Here is a 17,283-nt window from a genome sequence, read left to right as displayed (position 1 = left end):
CATGTGTCTCCTGAAGTAGCTGGGGACATGGCATACACTGCTCTTGGCTGGGGAGCAGACGCCAGGCTGGAGACCAGGCTTCCATGGTACCATACTGGAATGCTTGGTTCTCGATTGATGTCCCCCTCCCATGTTTCCCCAGGGAGAAGTGGACAAGTGGAAAGTTGGAGCCTCACGGGCCCTGGAGGAGGTTGGCACAGAGGTCTCTACTGGGGTAAGTATGTAGTGGTTCAGGCCTTTTCACCCAGGCCTCAGGAGCTGATGGGGTCCCTCTAGCAGTGCTTGCCTGACCAGCTTGTTTCTCTGGTACACATCCAGCATGCCCAGCCTCACAGTATCTTATCCTCTACACTGCCTCCAAACCGAGAGAGTGAGCCAGCTTATGTGGCTCCATGTCTCTGACCTTACTAAGGGAAGGAGAAAATACTGCCAGCTTGGATGGGTTCTGAGAACAAGAAACTGATGTGAAGCTGGAACAGGTGGGAGTGGGAGCTGAGTATTAGGATAGCTCATGACACAAGCCCAGGTATAGGGGTTGGGATTCCAGTCCCAGCTCTCCCTTGATTCTCCCTTGACTCTCTCTCTCTGACATTTGGAGAGTTATTTAGGGTGAGTTTGTCTGAGGTCTCAGCTACGCAGTAGCTCTGCCATGCCATACAGCATGTGAAGGGTACATGCATTGATGTTTGGAAACTTCAGATCCTGTGGTGATGGGGCCATGTAAGCTCATATGTAGGCGCATGTAAGGGGGGCGCTCAGGTGCTGGGGGAAGCAAGCATATCTTGGGGAGGCCTTTGCTAGGGCGTAGTCTTGGTGCTAACAGAGACGGCCTGTGACCTCCACAATGCCCTGTGTCATGTCCCAGTGACTCCTACTGCTGCAGTGAGTGACATTCTTTTTGCTGTCAGCAGGAGCTAGAAGCAGAAGAGTCCTCCCCTCGGCCAGGCCCAACAGAGGCCTCTGCAAAGGAGAGCAGTGTGGACAGACTAGCCCAACTGGGCAACACGAGCAAGCCTGAACTTCCAAGCGCCGTGTCACCCAGGTAAAGCAGGTCTGCTGTAGTCCTTCCCTGCCTGCTGAGATGGCTGCACAGAGCCTGGGCCTGTATGGGAGAGCTGGTGAAGGTCACTAGTTTGTTTCCTTGGGAACCAGAGTGCTGAAGGCAGAACCACAACTGGGACCAGGGGACATACAGGTCTACAACCAAGTTGGAAAGGTGCTTCTGGCAACTCTGCACCTTCACCTGCCTCTGTTCCTCCTGAGCTGGGGACAGGGCCAGTGTCAGGCAACACAGGCTAGCAATATCCATCTGTCCTCAGCTAATAGGCAGTGGTGGTTCTTTGTCAAGAAACAGCCTCCTAATTCCTTGTCCCTTTTGAGGAGGTGCTGGGATTTGCAAGAAGCCTTTATGATATGCTTCCTCCCCTAGCAAACCTTTAATCTCAAGGAATAACGTGTCCCTTGCCTGCCCCTGGGTGCAGCCAGCCCAGTCCTGGGGGTCTTGCTCACATCCTGTCTTGGGAAATGGCACCTGCAACTGGCAGTTCCTGTGTGCCCACTCAAGATGGTTCTGGGTAATATGTGCTGCCCCAGTCTGCAGTCTTGGCATGGGTGCAGGGAAGGGGGTGACTACCACAGCAGAACCTTTTGCGGTTTCTTGCTTCACAGCAAGGCTGAGAGCAAGCAGCTGTGGCGGCCCCGCAGCACCTCCATGAAAGACCGGCAGAACTCGAAGGCCCAGAGCGACCGTGCCAGCAGCCTAGACAGCGAGAGCTCCCCAGACTCCCGGCTCAACACTCAGGTTAAGCTGCAGTAGGACTTAGGAGGGACTGCCCAGCAGGAGAGGGACTTGTTCCTCCTGGGAGGTGCCTTTCCTCAGGACAGAGGAGCTTGGTAGGGGGTGGTGTGGCAAGAGGTGAAAAGAGAGGCCACAGTGTATGAGAGAGCCTGGCCTTGCTTGGGAGAATAAGGGGAGCTGTGTAGAGCTTAACCCTGCCTCATTGCACTGCTGCAGGCACCCCGGAAGTCAGTTTATGATCAGCTGAACCAGATCTTGGTCTCAGATGAGCATCTTCCTGAGAGCATCATCCTGGTGAATGCTGCTGAATGGCAAGGACAGGTGAGGACAAGGGAAGCCTGTGAAATGGGCTGTGTTTGTCAGGTGCAAGAGAAGATATGTCTGGTCCCAGTGATGTAGAAAGGGTGGAAGTGGGCAGTCTGTATATCCTTGCTGTTTGCCTTAGGATGCAAAATGCTGTTACTGTATTAGGGGCTTCCCCATCCATTAGGAGCATCTACTCAGCAGAAGCTTTGAATCTGCCATTCTGGATAACTTGCAGTCTACAAGAGCTGGCTGAGGATCATCTGCTCATTGATTTACATTTTTAGCAAACCCTAGAACATGGGGGAGGTTCCAGGAGGCTTGAACAGAGCTGGCATGGTGCCACCATTCCCAAAGGGAAGTGAGGTGCCCAGGAGAGCTATAGGTCACATGGCCTGGCATCAGCCATGGTCAGAGTAACTGTAAAGCTGGTTGGAAATTCAGCTGATTAAGAATTCAAGGATGGGAAAATGATTTTTCTCAGTCACTGGGTTTTACTGACTGCGGGGATAAAATATTTTTAGACTTTTGTAAGGCATTTGACTCAGTACCACATACTATTTTGATTAAAATATTACAACCTTTAACCATACAGAACAGCATCCAGAAACCTTTTAAAACACTGGCTGGAACAACCTGGGTCTGGTCCTATACAAGCTAGGTGGCTTCTGTGGCATGACAGCAGCATAGGACTTTCCCTGTGCCCACCCTGGGGCCAGGCAGCTAGGAGCTGCACCCATGCCACTGCTGCTTATCCCAGCCCCCAGCTCCCCGGCTGGGGTGTAGGTGCAGGTTCTAGCCGGTGTGGAGCTGCACCAGGGCCAGACAGCTGGAAGCCACATTCACACTCCTACTCTCTCTGCCCTACAGCTGAGAGGACGTGGGGAAGAAGAAGCAGCAACAACATGGATAAAACTTCCAGCTGCCCAGGCCCAATGTAGCTCCCCACCAGTTGGAAGTTGCCTGTGTGCCCCGACTGTGGGGAGGCTAGAGGGCAAGCAGAAAGGAGCAACTGCTGCAAGGGCGCAGCTGGAAGTTGCCTGGCCCTGGTCCAGTCCTGGCTGTTTAGACCTGACATGAGCATAGGCAAAGTCCTGGGACTCTGTAGGCCAGATCCATTGGTTTCACAGGGCAGATCTGGCTCATGGGCTGTATATTGCCAACCTAGGTACAGAATAACAATAGAGTCCATTTCCAGAGATAAGCTAATTAGTGGACCGAATTGAAAGAAGTCTGCTCCATCGAGGGAGAAACATTACTGACTAGAGGATTTCAGTAGTAGGTGAGATACTATTTAATGCTTTCATCAGTGACCTGGAAGTAAAGGTAGCATTACAGTGATGTAACCATGATAGTTCAGGAATTATGTGAGAGGCAAGGATTTGTTAGGGTGATATCTTTTATTGGGCCAACCGCAATACTACTGGGAATATTTGTGGATGACACAATGATTGGTGAAGTGGTAACTAATGATGAGGGACAGAGGAGCCATACAGAACAATCTGGTTCACTTGATGGGGGGGCCCATTCAGATGGAAACATTTTAATGCAGCCCAAATTCAAGGCTGGACATCTAGAAACAAGGAATTTAGGCCACCCCTCCAGTCAGAAATCAGTTTCTAAAATGTATTTAGGGTTCCTAGTAGACAAGCAAGCACTAAGTGTGGGGTTCTGTTAAAAAGAGTTAAGGTCAGCTCTGGATGTCTATAAGGAGGAATCATGAGCAGGAGCAGGGAGGAGAATTTACCAAACGTCACTGTGCAGCACTGGTGAGATGGATACTGCATCCAGTTCTGGTGCCCACATTTTACAAAGATTATAGAGGATGTAGAAAAGCCATGAAAAATGAAGCTCTGGAGAAAATGCTTTGCAGTGAGTGACTAAACTTACCTCAGGACCGACACTGGTGGTGTGGTCTTTGGGCTTCTGGTCCAGGTGCTGCTTCCCCCACTGCTCTTGCTGCTGCTGTCACCAGAGTCTCTGGGCTCCCCTGCCTCCTCCAGCTTCCTTTGCTTGCCTCCAGTCCCAAGGGCAAGGGATCCTGCAGCCAGGAACATCAGGGTGATGGGGGGAGGCATGGCATCTGGCCTGAGGGATGTGTGGCCTGTGCATCATGTGGCAGAGGTCCTGTAGGCCCCAGTCACTCAGAAGTTGGATGTTCTTGGCTTACCTTATCCAAAAGGTAACTGAGGAGGCTGGATTAGCATATGTAAAGTACCAGGCAGTAAGGCAGGATGGCCAACACAACTGGAATGGGCAGCCTCTGTGTGTGGCTTGTGGCAGATTAGGAAGGTTTCAGGGAAAACTGCAACAGGTAGGGGAAAAGGCAGAAAGCAGAGCAACAGATTGGGCTTGGCAAGGGGATTGTAGTGGCACTTGGGGAGGGTATGGGGCTTAAATTGTAGCACGCCTGCCATAAAGGTTGGTTCAACACTAAAGGGTCTGGAGGGCCTGAAGGAAATACCAGGCACTCAGGGGTTCTTTGCTCTAAGGGAGAACAGCTGAACCAGTGTTTGGAGGCTAGTGCCAGACATTCAGAGAAATAAGGCCAGTTGTTTCACCATGAAGGTGACTTGCCCCTGGAACAAGGTACCAAAGGAAGTGGTAGCTTTTTCATTTTCGGGTGTCTTCAGATCAAAGCTAAATGCTGTTCTGGGTGACGTGGCCCAGCCAAACATAGATTCTTGGTATTGGTGCATGGGTGGCCAGGTGAAATTCTCAGGCCTTTGTTATACAGGAGGTTGTGTTTGTTACTGTAATTATTAGAAGTGTACCAATACATCAGTCTGATATCAGATCGGCACCAATATAAAGAAATTTGACTATATTAGAAATGGGCCTGAAGTGGCTGATAATTTGGCTGATAACTGTCTGTATGTGCGCACAGCTGCAACTGCAGCACACCATGCAGACAGCAAGGGGCACAGCCCGGCAGTGTGGAGAGCTGCATGAACCTGGTAAATCTGTTGTGGTAAAAGGGGAGGGGGGAAGGAAGGGGTGTAGGGGTGCAAATCAATGCACCCCCACAGTAAGGGAGGGGGTGGGGCTGGGGTAGGCACTGCCCAGCTAGGGTGGGCACAGGACGGAGCTGCAGCTCATCCAGCGGGGGGAGGAGGGGTGGAGAGTGGCTCCCATTACTGCATGCCACTTGTGCAGCACTCATCCAGGAGGACACAGGGTAGGCCATGTGCCCCTGGATCTGCGCGGTGCAGGCTGGGTGGGCTGCAGCTGCAGGCTGGGGCCAGGGGCCATGCTGTGCTTGGGGCGGGCAGTGGCAATGGTGCTGGGAGGGGGCTACGGGAGGGCTATGATGAAATATGGGGTGACTGTAGTCCCCCTCCCAGCGCCGCTGCCACCTGCACCATGTATAGTGTGGCCCCTGGCTCCAGCCCACCCTGCCCTTCCCTGCACAGATCCAGGGGCGCACGTCCCCCATACCCTCCCAGACGAGCGGTGAAAGCCTCCCCCCCGCCCTCTCCATGCCCCCCACATGAGCCACGGCTCTGTTCCGCCCTGCCCCAGCTGGGCAATACTTACCCCAGCCCCACGTACTCCCTCACCACAGGGGGCATTAATCTGCCCCACCAGACCCCTTCCCTCCCCTTTCACCATGACAGATTTACCAGCTGAACGCAGCTGTACCAGAAATTGGATTGGTATTGGCCAATATGCCTCCTTTAAAATTGGCTGTTGGTATCAGCCCCAGAAATCTCTATTGGTGCACCCCTAGTAATTATACCTCCCAGCCTTTCTCTCTGCCAGACCTACACCTAGCAATGAGCACAGGGCTGGCTGGCACTGGGGCAACTTCACAATGTTGCATGTCATATGCATGCCCTTTATGCCAGTCACAGTTAGTGTAACAAATACATTTCCTAAGGGACAGTCCAGGCCTCAGCTGTCACATTCCAGTGAAATTTGAATAGCTTTCATAGATTTCATAGACATCAGGGCTGGAAGGGACCTCGGGAGATCATCGAGTCCAGCCCCCTGCCCAAAGGGCAGGAAGTCAGCTGGGGTCAGAGGATCCCAGCAAGATAAGCATCCAATTTACTCTTGAAGGTGTTCAATGTAGGTGCTTGAACCACCTCTGATGGCAGGCTGTTCCAGACCTTGGGGGCTCGGACAGTAAAGAAATTCTTCCTTATGTCCAGCCTGAAACGGTCTTGCAGGAGTTTGTGACCGTTCGACCTCGTCATCCCTTGGGGCGCTCTGGTGAACAAACGTTCCCCCAGATCCTGGTGGTCACCCCTGATAAACTTATAGGTGGCCATCAGATCACCCCTGAGCCTGCGCTTTTCCAGGCTAAAGAGTCCCGTGGCTCTCAGCCTGTCATCGTAAGATCTGTTTTCCTGACCTCTGATCATGCTCATGGCTCTCCTCTGGACTCTCTCAAGCTTCTCCACATCCTTTTTGAATTGTGGAGCCCAAAACTGGACGCAGTACTCCAGCTGCGGCCTCACCAAGGCCGAGTACAAGGGGAGAATGACGTCCCGGGATTTGCTCAAGAAGCATCTATGGATGCAAGCCAGCATTTTGGTCGCTTTATTAGCCGCAGCATCGCATTGCTGCAAAAGTTACTACTAGAACAGAGGTTCATTTACCTTGGAGTAAGTCATATGGTATGGTCAGTGCAGCTGTAAGTCCAGGAAAGCCTGAGAAAGCAGTGACCTAGCTGCTAATTGAAGCCTACAGTGGGTGCGCCTGGAGATGGGGTAGCCATGGCTGAACCTCTCTGCCAGGACCGTGGGATGACTCAGCAGTGCCCAGGTCAGTGGCCTCACTGCACTGCCCTGTCAGACTCCCAGCTGGACATGAGTGAACCAGCAGCAGTCTTTGCCAAGAAAAACTGTTCCTTTCTCATCCGCTAGAATTCTTTGAGGGGGTTCCCAGACCTCTGGCAAAAGGGTGACCTTAGATTTATTTTGTATTTGACTGTATTTGTTTTTGTATTTTGGGAAGGTAGGTAATTATGGGTAACAGGCAAGGCTTTCCTCAACCCTCACCCCCAGCTGAAGAGCAGCAAAACAAGCAGGAAGAAATGATCAGGTCTTCATCTGGAAAGGGGTGGCCAGGGTGTGGGTGAGGACCTCTGCTCCCCCACTGTGTCTCCATCAAATATTTTTTATCTGGTTGCAACAAACCAGCCAAGTAAGCACAGCACAAATACTGGATGAGATCTCCCTTGGGTTGCCCAAGAATTCAAATGAGGAGGTTGTACCTGAGCACTCATTGTGCAAACAAGAGAAGCCAGAGAGTGAAATACAGTGCGATAGTTTCCTTTTAGCATCGACCTAGAGAAGGGAATGGTCAAAGAGGTGGCAAAACCTACATATGAGGCAGTTATTTAGGTGAGTCAGGACTGAAGACCTGGCTCTGGAAGGGCCTACCCAAGATGGTGAATGGGCAGACAGGGTTTGGTTCACCATTGTACAAAGTAATGCACCTGGAAAGGCTGCATCTCTCCTCACTTGGATGAAAGGGGAGCAAATTGCAAACTCATCCAAGGAACTCCTTCCCTCCTCCAGAGAAGCCAGCCTCAGGTTGCCAGAGAGCTGGGACCTATGCCACGTGGTTGGGCTCCTTGTCAATGGTGTCCACAGCACCAGCACCAGCTTAGGATGTCAGGTTCCCAGGATGATTGTTGCTAGGCTGGGCATGGGGCTGTGGACAGGAGGGACAGGTAATTATGTGAGGATATCCTGCAGGGGCTGGCAGGGGCACCGTGTTTGAGCCCATCCAGGCTGAGTTTTTGTGCACATCCCTGGGAGGCTCTGTGGGGCCCAGTTGTCCAACACAGCAGTGAGGGGACCCAGAGCATGGTATGGCATACCAGGAGCTCATGACTAGCTCTTGCCTTCTCTCTGGATTTGTGTTGATAGTACGTGAGTGAGCAGCTGCAGCCACACAAGCAGCCCGTCGTCTCCACCTGCTCCATGGCAGATGTCCAGGCTGCCTTCAACACTATCGTTGCTCGCATCCAGAGATAGTGAGTAGAACCCAAGACAGGCCTAGCACCTGTGGTGGGGAGAGTCAATGACCTGGCCTTGGGGAAGGAGCCTGCCTTAGTAGGGTGGAGACCTGGCCCTGTTTGCTGCGATTTGCTTGATCCATTTTTCAGGAAAAGAGTAAGCTTCTGCTCCTGGCCTGGGTAGGCAAGGTGTGGCTGCCAGCCCGAACCCCAGAGAGGTGCCAAGGCCTGGCAGCCTCCACAAGTCAGCTTCTGAAATGCCACCTGCACCAGGTGCCCCACCCCCTACTCCCACCCCACCGCCAGTGAAGCACTGCTGTGGGTCTGGAGGAATTAGAGCAGAAGCAAATGGTGCAGTGACCAGGCGGGAGGCAGGATGTGGGTGGGGCTGGTGAGTAGATGCAGGACTGGGTCCCTAACATATAGGTTGGGAGCTGGGGTGAGCAGCTTGTGCACAGCTTGGTAGGATGTTAAGCCTGAACCCTGCTGATGATCGTATCGGTCTCTGGCTATTAAATGCTAGTTCCTGGCCTGCACAGGGTAATTTTGAGGCGAAGCAGCTGGGTTATGAGTGGATGTGAAGATGTACGTGGCTGAGTTAGGAGTGCACAAAGGCAGGTTCTAGTGAGATGCAGAGCCCCATGGCTGTGCTCAGGGTCTGGGCTCCTTCCCACTGCCTGGCCATGGAGTTTGACATCATGCAAGCCAAAGAACTCCAAGCTGTGCCTTGGCAGCCACCCTGCACCATAGCCCATGCAGGAGTCAGGGAGCAGCAATGCTGTGGCTGTGCATGAGAGCTGTGTGGGCAGGGACCACAGCTGTGTGGGCAGCTGTCAGTGAAGGGATGAGGGACCTGCCCATCTGGAAGCAGGCCCCTGAGTGTGGAGTATGCCATCCCCTGTATCGGAGTAGGGGGTAAGCCTGGCCCTGGCTTTGCTCTGAGTCTCTCAGGGGTTTCTCTTCCTTCGGCAGCTGTAACTGTAACTCCCACATGCCTCCCCCAGTCAAGGTGGTCGTGGCAGGAGATCAGAGCTACTTGAGTGTGGTCCTACGCTTCTTTGTGGAGCAGCTGGCCAGCAAGACCCCTGACTGGCTCAACTACCTCCGCTTCCTCCTGGTGCCGCTGGGTAAGAGCCAGCCCCAGCACTGGGATCACCCCCTTCTCCCAGCTCCAAGGGCCCCATCCCCTCTCTCAGCCTGAGCTGTTCAGGGATTTGGGGAAGGGCCTTCTGGAACCCTTCAAACCAGGTGCAAAGGTGGGGCCTCTGTATGTATACAGGCCCTGCTTCCAGCTACTGCCCGCTCCTGCTCTCTCACCATCACCTCCTTCTCCTTCCAGGCTCCCATCCCCTGGCCAAATACCTGGCATCTGTGGATAGTAAGTACAATGCCCTCTTTCTGGACACAGCCTGGAGAGAGCTGTTCAGTAAAGTCGAGGCCCCCAGCTCAGGTAAGTGGCAGGAAGGGCAGGAGCTGCCTGTGGGAAGTGTCAGCTCAAAGTGGGGAGGGAGGTTGGCAGTGCCTAGGGTGGACAAAGGCTACAGGCTGAGTAAACTGCTTGCTGTGCTCTCATCTCTGCTTATTTTCCTAGACACTGTGGATATTCCAGGCCGAGTTGCCCAGTTCATTGCAGGGGCCAGCCTCTCTCACCAGCTGCCCATTTCGGAGGCCATGCTGACTTACAAGCAGAAGAGGTGAGTGCTGAGTCTGAGCACTGGGCCCCTCTACCAGTGTTGTCACAGAGGTCAGGAAACACCTGAGCTCTCTCCTGTGTTCTGGGGCACACACGTGTCCAGCCAGGCTCCCCCTGGACAGATTACAGGGCTCCTGCCATGCCATGCATTACTGTTGTTGACCATGCACCTCAGGTTATTGCAATGCCTCAGGTTGCTCATGACACTTCCAGCTGTTGCACTGGCTAGGGATTGCAGAGGAGAGCTGCAGGCCAGAATGGGCAGGCCCCTGCACCTTGCTGTGCTCCAGCCTGCTTCCCCCTTGTGCCCCTGGAGCCCAGCCAACTGGTGTTGCCCCCAGAGAGCAGAGGGCTTCTTTCTCTGCTAGGCTTGAGCAGTGAATACAGCACAGCAGGACCTGCACTCCCCTACTTGAGGGACTTCTCACTTCAGTGATGGAGGAAGAAGAGGAGGGCAAAATCTTCTTGAGAGAAGAGCAGCCACCGGGATAAATTAACTTCCCTAAAGAGTGGGAGACATGGCAGGGAGCAGTGAGAGGAACCCCAGGGGCTGTGTGCAGATCTGATTAAAATTGGGTACATATGCCAAGGCTGGCAGCAGGGTCCATCTCTGGAGGGGGCTGGTCATAAGGAAAAGGGAAGTTCATTTTGCCCAATGGCTGCTCTTCTCTCAAGAAGATATTAACCTCCTCTTCTTCCTCCCCTTGTGCTGGGCTTTCTCCCCCATGTCCCCAGCCCAGAGGTTCATGTGCTGTTGCAGGGCAGGGAGCCCACTGGCTGTGAACCAGCTTTGTTCCCTGCAGAGGATCTCAGAATTTTGCCATCACCTTTTCCCTGTCAGTACAGAACATGGGCAGGGACAGGGAAGTTGCAGCTGCCTGGGCACCAGCTCCCAGCCTGGGACTTGGACTTCCTAGACGCTGCTGAGCATTGTGATCTCTGTGGGGGGGGGTGGAGGAGATGCTGAGCATCATGGCTGTTGGGAAAAGAACCACAAAGCAGTACACCTGTTTGTCTCCAGAGAAACTCAAGGCTAGAATATCTGGGACTGTGGGGAAGGAGTGAGATACAGAGAGCTGTGGTAGGGGGCATAGGGCAAGCAATGGCGGGGGCCAGTATGTCAGGATTTAAGGCTATTGGTAAAGCTGTGTGCAAGAGGCAGAGGGAGTTCCTAGGGCTGGGACAGGGTAGGGGCCATTGGTCATGATGGAGTGGCACTGACACAGCTGTTGTTTAAAGGAACCCCACTACCTCCAGCCCCCAAACAGATGACTGGGCAGTGCCACAGGCCTGTCTTCCCTCCACCCCCCGTATCTTTTCCAGAAGCAGCACAGAGACTGGTATGAATAGTGTCCTCACCCCACCCTGGGAAACAGTGACTTGGACATTGGGTCCTGCCCTGGTTGGGGCTGGGCACAGGGGTCTCTCAGCATATGGGCCAGAACTGGGGGCTAGGCAGCTCCTGCTGGGGGTCTCTAATGACTTGTGTTCCAGCAGCACTTTCATCTCTCCCTTCTCTTGGTTTCTGGCATTCAAGGAAGAGAAGTCTCTATTTTGATTTTTATATCAGGTACTGGTGTGTAGCTCGCTGCATTGGTGCCTCATTCTGTGTGTCTGTCCAGCCTGTTTCTGTGTCTGGGAGAAAACCCCCGGGCCTGGCTGCTACAGCAGGCCCCTCCCAGGACCAGAGCAGAGCCCCCTTCTGCCCCCAGCACCCTGGTTGCATGTATTCTCCCTGTGGAAGGGAGACTTGCCTCTTCAGCCCCTGCCCAGTGCTGCATGCCCCACCTGCCTCCTCCCATATCCTGTATGTCCCTGTGCTGCAGTGTTGTGGGGAGGTGGGGGGGGCTGTGCTGTGCAGGGAAGAGGGACCTGTCCTGATGCCTAGGGGCAGGGTGGGTCTAGCCTGCCCCCTTCAGGGCTCAGGGCAGGACTGTTGTGAGCCCTGAGGTGGCACGTGTCATCCTCACCATGCTCTGTTCCATGCCACACAAGCCCCAGTGCTCTGCTTCCTCTGCTGGGCTGGTGGCCACAGGGACTTTTCTCACCCACCTTGCTGTCCTGCAGAATAGTTCCTCAGCTGCCTAATGAGGGGGGAGCTGGCTGTGCCCAACAGGCCTGTGTCCATGCCCAAATATGGCCCTCCTGGCTCCAGAGGCCAAGAGGAGCCCTCTGGTCCCTGCAGCAAGTCACAGCTTTTAACCCTCATCTCTCCCCTCGCACAGCCCGGACGAGGACTCCTGCCAGAAGTTTGTGCCATTCGTGGGGGTGAGTGTTTGGAGTGGGGAGGGGAGGCTTTGGCCATGGCAAAGGCTCTGCACCCATTGGAGGTCCAACCCCACCCCTGCCAAGTTCTCAGTGGCAGGCAGTGGTGGGTAGTAAGCTGCAAGCAGAAAGCTGCACAACAGAATTTGGGAGATGGGGCCAGCAGGGCTCCAACTGTGGAAGGGCTCTGATGTGTCTCTCTCCTTAGGTGGTGAAGGTGGGGCTTGTGGAACAGTCCTTCAGTGCCTCAGGTGAGACAGCCTACCACCTTGGAGGCTGGGTATGGCCCTGGGCTCCCACATAGCACCTGTGCCAGGATGGCCATGGCTCTCAGCTCAGGGGCAGGAGGTCCTCCTCAGGGGATGAGTGATGGACTTGAGAGACCCAAACAGGCTGGGACTGCCTGGGCAGCATGGTAGATAACTCTCTTGACAGCACACAAACTCTGCAGCCTTGGGCTGCCCAGGGTGCCCTGGCAGACCCCCACATGCCACTCACTGCAGTGCAGTGATTCATGGCTCTGGGGCTGTGCACCCAGTTGTGCTGTACTGGGTTGGCATCACCATTCCACCCTGCAGCCAGCCATGGCAGCACTGGGGAAAGGGCTGCAGGTCTGCACTTAGCCTCATTCCTAGTGAGCGAGCAGCTGGTGCTAGACAGCAGCCCCCTTGCCACCTGGAGACATGCACATGCCATGCCCCTCCTTGCCCCAGGGAGCTGTGAGAGCACCCCATGCTCCCTTCCCTCCCCCAGCAGTGGGCAGGCAGACCCCTGTTTCTGTCCCTTGTCCTTTAACTGGCTACTATGTTTCATCCATGCTAGTGGACTCTGATGATGCCACCATCTGCACCACTTCCCTCCTGAGCTCTGGTACACCATCAGGTGGAAGCACCGTATACAGCAAGGAGGCCGTTGGCACCCCACCGCCTTCTCCGTCCGTCAGTAGCAGCCTCTCAGGGACTGGGTAAGGCTCTGCACTGGGTGCTGAGGGCCAGACTCTGAGGAGATGATGCTGTGCCATGACCAAATCAGGGGCCTAATAGTAATGGCCTTCCCAGGCCACCATATCCAGGCCCCTGTGATCACAGAAAACTGACCAAGGTGCTTCCCTGCTGAAGGAGAAGTGTTCAGCTCCTACGCTGCTGTGTCATGCTGGAGGGGAGGGGGGTGGTGGCAGTGCAGTACAACAGATGGGCAGGAAGATAGGGGAGCAAGAGCTCTTTGCCGCAAGGCTGTGGTTGCTTCCAGGGTGCACTCTATGCCCCAGTTCGCTGTTGCTGTAGGCCTGCTACCAGGTCAGTGCCTGGGTGCAGGGGAGAGCTGTACCATGGCTAGCCAGGGTTGCCTGTGTAGTGAGCACCAGTACCACGTTGCTCCCACATTTGGGACAGCTTGAGTCGGAGAACTGTGCTGGCTGCATGGCACATGAAGGAGAGCAGAGCGTGCAGTCCCTTGGGGAGTGGGGCTGTGTGCTCTGCTTAAAGTCATGCCTCCCTCAGTGCAGGGTGCAACCCCATGCCCCCTTTATCCTACTGAGCAGCGCCCAACCTTGGCCCTGAATGCCAACAGGCCCCACAGCTGCTGTTCTTCCTTCCTTTCTGCTTCAGGACTTCCCCATCTTCAGGAGTTTCCTCTACCTTCCTATGCTTCTCCTGCTCCCCCAGAAAACTCCTCCCCACTGCGATGGGTAGCTGCACTCTGGGGCTGGTGCCAAGCCCTCAGAGTGGATTCACCAGGCTGGCTTCAGGCATAGGCTTACAGCTGTGCAGTGTTCACACCCTGCCTCATGGGCTAGCAGGAATCCCTGCAGCTGCAGGATTCATAAGATACTGTACATGTATTTACTCAAATCTAAGATGAGGTGTTGTGTTTCCCCCCTGCCCCCAATAAGTCTGAGGGGGGAAAATCCTCTTAATTTGCTTACAAAGTGGAGGGGGCCAGTTCTGTGGCACTAACTCAGGTCTTGTGCCAGACCCACAGCAGCTTCCTGCCATTCCCATCCTCCTTCCCCCAGTTTCTCTCTGCAGCTTCTGTTCCCTGCGCCCCTCTACCCCCTTCCCTCCACTTACTGTCAGGTGCAGCTCAGGGTCTGGCTCAGGTTGGATTCCTTCTTGGGCAGAGAGTGCAGGGAAACTCCATGCCCTGCCTGGCCAATCAGCAGTGCAAGTGCCTCTCCATGGTCCTCCAAGGACTACACTTCTTCATGCTGTGCTCTGTGACCTGGCAAGGTACGGAGCCCGAGCAGTGTCTCACAGTAAGGAAGGGGAAGAGGTAGAGGCAGAGACTGGGGGGGAGTTGGGATAAGGGGTACAGATTGTGGGGAGTGGGGTGGCACAGATGGTGAGGATCTGGGGATGGGGTGGTGTAGGTGGCAGGGGGGACAGGAAGGCTGCAAGTGAAATAAATGGGAGTAGAGGGCAAGGGGTGCTACCTGACACCCCCCGACCCCCAACCACTGCTTTCCTTGCTGTAGGAGTGATGGAGGATGGATTTAGGACAAGCTTTCAATAATTAGATTCTGTACCTTGAAAATTGTAACAAATGTATACATTTTCTATATATAGCATCTAATTATTGTGGGGTCATCTTAAATTCATGGTCAACTTAGTTTTGAGTAAATACAGTAAATAGAGGCACCAGGGTGAGGCTAGCAGCTGGCCCCTGAGGGCCACAGCAGGGGTCAACAGCTGCTGGGGGATGGGTGTCAGACAGGGCATGATACCACCCGGGACACTGAGGAACAGTGTGGTCGCTGGGGGGGCAGGAAGTGGAAGCCCTGAGCTGCTGGTGTAAGTGAGGCCACATGGTCATGGTGTCTTTGCCCTCTCTGCCCCCTTCACCTCACCAGGTCCCTGAGCCCTGGGGTGGAGGTAATGGGCCTGCAGGTCGATTACTGGACAACTCAAGGGCCTGAGAAGAAAAAGGAGGGAGAGAAGCGGGAGACAGGCATGAAGAACACGCTGAAGAGCAACTTCCGTTCACTGCAGGTCAGCCGCCTGCCCAGCACTGGGGAGCCGGCGCCGCCCACCACCATGGCCATGACCGTGGTCACCAAGGAGAAGAACAAGAAAGGTAACAGCTGCCAAGGGCCAGCACAGCAGTGAGGCAGGACCTCTTTTTCTCCACCCAGGGCAGTAGCATTGCTCTGTTGGGTCCCAGCTGCTGGGAAAGATTAGAGCAGAGCAGGAAGGCAGGTGCCTTCACCCAGTCAGTGTCTGGGGATGTGCTTTCTCTTGGCAGTGATGTTCCTGAGTAAGAAACCAAAAGAGAAGGACCTAGAGCCCAAAAGCCAGGTGATTGAAGGGATCACGCGTCTGATCTGCACTGCCAAACACCAGAACACTATGCTGCGAGGTAAGGGTTGGGGGGGCCTCATAATGCACTTTCACCCAGCTTCTTCTGCAGCTGGTACCAAGGCCATGGCACCAGGCAAGGAGGCCACTGCCGCTGCCCCTGCCTCTGCCCTTGGTGCCACAACAGCTGAAGCAGCTGAGTGAAAGCATCCCCTTGCTGTGCATGTGCTGGGCCTTCAGGCTGACTCAGTGTGAGCGTGCAGCCCCTGCCATGAGATAGCTGAGGGATGTGGGGGACAGCACAGTCTGTGCCCCAGCTGAGCTAGACCCTCCCTCTCAGTTTCTATCGATGGCGTGGAGTGGAACGACGTGAAGTTTTTCCAGCTTGCAGCACAGTGGCCAACACACGTCAAGTATCTCCCCGTGGGCATCTTCGGCTACATGAAGAGTGCATGAGGTGGCACAGCAGCCGAGAGGACTCTACTGAGCAGGGCCAGAGTGGGGAGCAAACCCTTTTCCTTTCCCTTTCCCTCCCACCAGGCACCGTAGGAGCTGCCTCCTGCCAGCATAGGCTGGCTGCAAGTGTGGCCCATTCCCCATTCTCCAGGTGACACATCTCTCTACATGTACACCCTTGAGGCTTTTTAATGTGATGCTGTGGCAGGTGAAACGGTATCAGGCAGCTTCCAGTAACAGCCAGAAATCTGAGCCTGTCCCCTCCCATTACAAGGGCGTAATAGCGCCCCTGCCCTGGGGTAGGGATAGGGGCTAGGAACTGCCACAGAGACCAGTGCTACAGTGCTACTGAGGACCTAGGCAAGAGGAGCCCTGCTGCCTACCGAGGTGCACAAGTGCAGGTTAGAGGAGCCCCTATATCCTGTTATCTAAGAAACCTGCCCTCTCCCCCCACCCTGCTGGGCCACCGAGGCTAGATGGCCTCCTCTGCATGAGTGTTTTGAGCCACGGAGGCCAAGGGGCTGGGGCAGGGAGCTGGGGGAAGAGATGCAAGCTGTGCTCCACAGGAACACTCGTCCCATAGCAGAAATGGCTGGCAGCACCAGTCAGGTTACAGGAGGGACACTAGGCAAGGGATCTCTTCCCCTGCAATCCGCTTTTCCTGGGTGGTTGTGGCTGGGGGCAGTGGACAGATGGCAAGACTCAGCTTTGTGCCCCAGCTGGCATTTTAAGTGAGCAGCATTCCTCAGGCTGAGAGGCAAGAACTCACCCTGCAAACAACAGCAAGAGGCCCCCACTACTCCTCTAAAGCCCTGTGGCACGAAAGAGGCAGGTGGGCTGAGCAAAGTAGAAGACAGCAGGAGCTGCACAAAGGGCAAGGCAAGGCAAGGACAGGGTCAGTCAATGTCACCTTGTGGGCAGGCAGTGCCCCTACCCTGGTGTCAAGCATGTGTGGTGTTTGTGGTTGTGCTGTGCTGCCACGTTCTCTTGCAGTGTTGGAGGCTGCTTCTTGCACTATCTTGTACTCTTGACTCCTCTCCAAGCCTGTAAGTGGCTGATGAAGGCTCAGTCACTATGCTCCTTATGTGTCCCTCCCATCCCCCCACTTCCTCCCCACCCCCGCCCACTTTAGGAAACATCTTACCCAGAGACCGCAGAAGACTCTAGCACTTTACCATGCCCAGCCAGTGCAAGCTCAAGTAACAGCTTTCCACTGCCATGTCTGCTGCTGGCCCACCCGCCCTGCCCAGTCACTCCCACTGCTGGGGGCAACCATCAAGTACTGCAGTGGATTAGTAAGACCTTACAGCCACAACCCAGGGATAAGAGCTGCAGAGGTGTGGCATCTACGTGAGGGCCAGGGGCAAGGAAGTCTTGTGCACATTGGTATTGGTGGGGGGCTGGAAAGCTCTTCCCAGAGTAGAGCAGCTTCTTTGGACCGCCTGCAGCAGCTAACATATCCCTCCCCCAAGGGAATCACAGCATTCCTGCTGGGGCCTGGGGG

General features: G+C 54.7%; 1 protein-coding gene across 14 annotated transcripts in view; it reads left to right on the top strand.

Moving 5' to 3' along the window:
* Positions 1-17,277, top strand: part of LOC149873982 (phosphofurin acidic cluster sorting protein 2-like) — a 205,894-nt gene extending 188,617 nt beyond the window's left edge. For 2 of the 14 annotated variants that reach the window (XM_090054125.1, XM_090054081.1), the window contains exons 11-25: positions 143-214; positions 909-1,042; positions 1,669-1,801; positions 2,015-2,119; positions 7,984-8,090; positions 9,045-9,199; positions 9,412-9,522; positions 9,664-9,766; positions 11,303-11,335; positions 11,991-12,033; positions 12,239-12,281; positions 12,853-12,994; positions 14,879-15,102; positions 15,271-15,384; positions 15,664-17,277. In XM_090054125.1, coding sequence (XP_089910251.1) covers positions 143-214; positions 909-1,042; positions 1,669-1,801; positions 2,015-2,119; positions 7,984-8,090; positions 9,045-9,199; positions 9,412-9,522; positions 9,664-9,766; positions 11,303-11,335; positions 11,991-12,033; positions 12,239-12,281; positions 12,853-12,994; positions 14,879-15,102; positions 15,271-15,384; positions 15,664-15,779 — 1,635 coding nt within the window. In that variant the 3' untranslated portion in view covers positions 15,780-17,277. Of the gene's footprint in view, positions 1-142; positions 215-908; positions 1,043-1,668; positions 1,802-2,014; positions 2,120-7,983; positions 8,091-9,044; positions 9,200-9,411; positions 9,767-11,004; positions 11,469-11,990; positions 12,034-12,238; positions 12,282-12,852; positions 12,995-14,878; positions 15,103-15,270; positions 15,385-15,663 lie in introns of those variants that run through there. The other 12 variants (XM_090054132.1, XM_090054093.1, XM_090054070.1 and 9 more) reach the window with 10 other exon arrangements.
* The last annotated feature ends 6 nt before the right edge of the window (positions 17,278-17,283 follow it).

This window comes from Crocodylus siamensis, chromosome 1 (genome assembly GCF_052110815.1).
Source record: "Crocodylus siamensis isolate JL-2025a chromosome 1, ASM5211081v1, whole genome shotgun sequence".
NCBI classification, from domain to species: Eukaryota; Metazoa; Chordata; order Crocodylia; family Crocodylidae; genus Crocodylus; species Crocodylus siamensis.
Note: the sequence above shows the minus strand (reverse complement) of the source record. Positions and strands in the feature narration are given on the sequence as shown.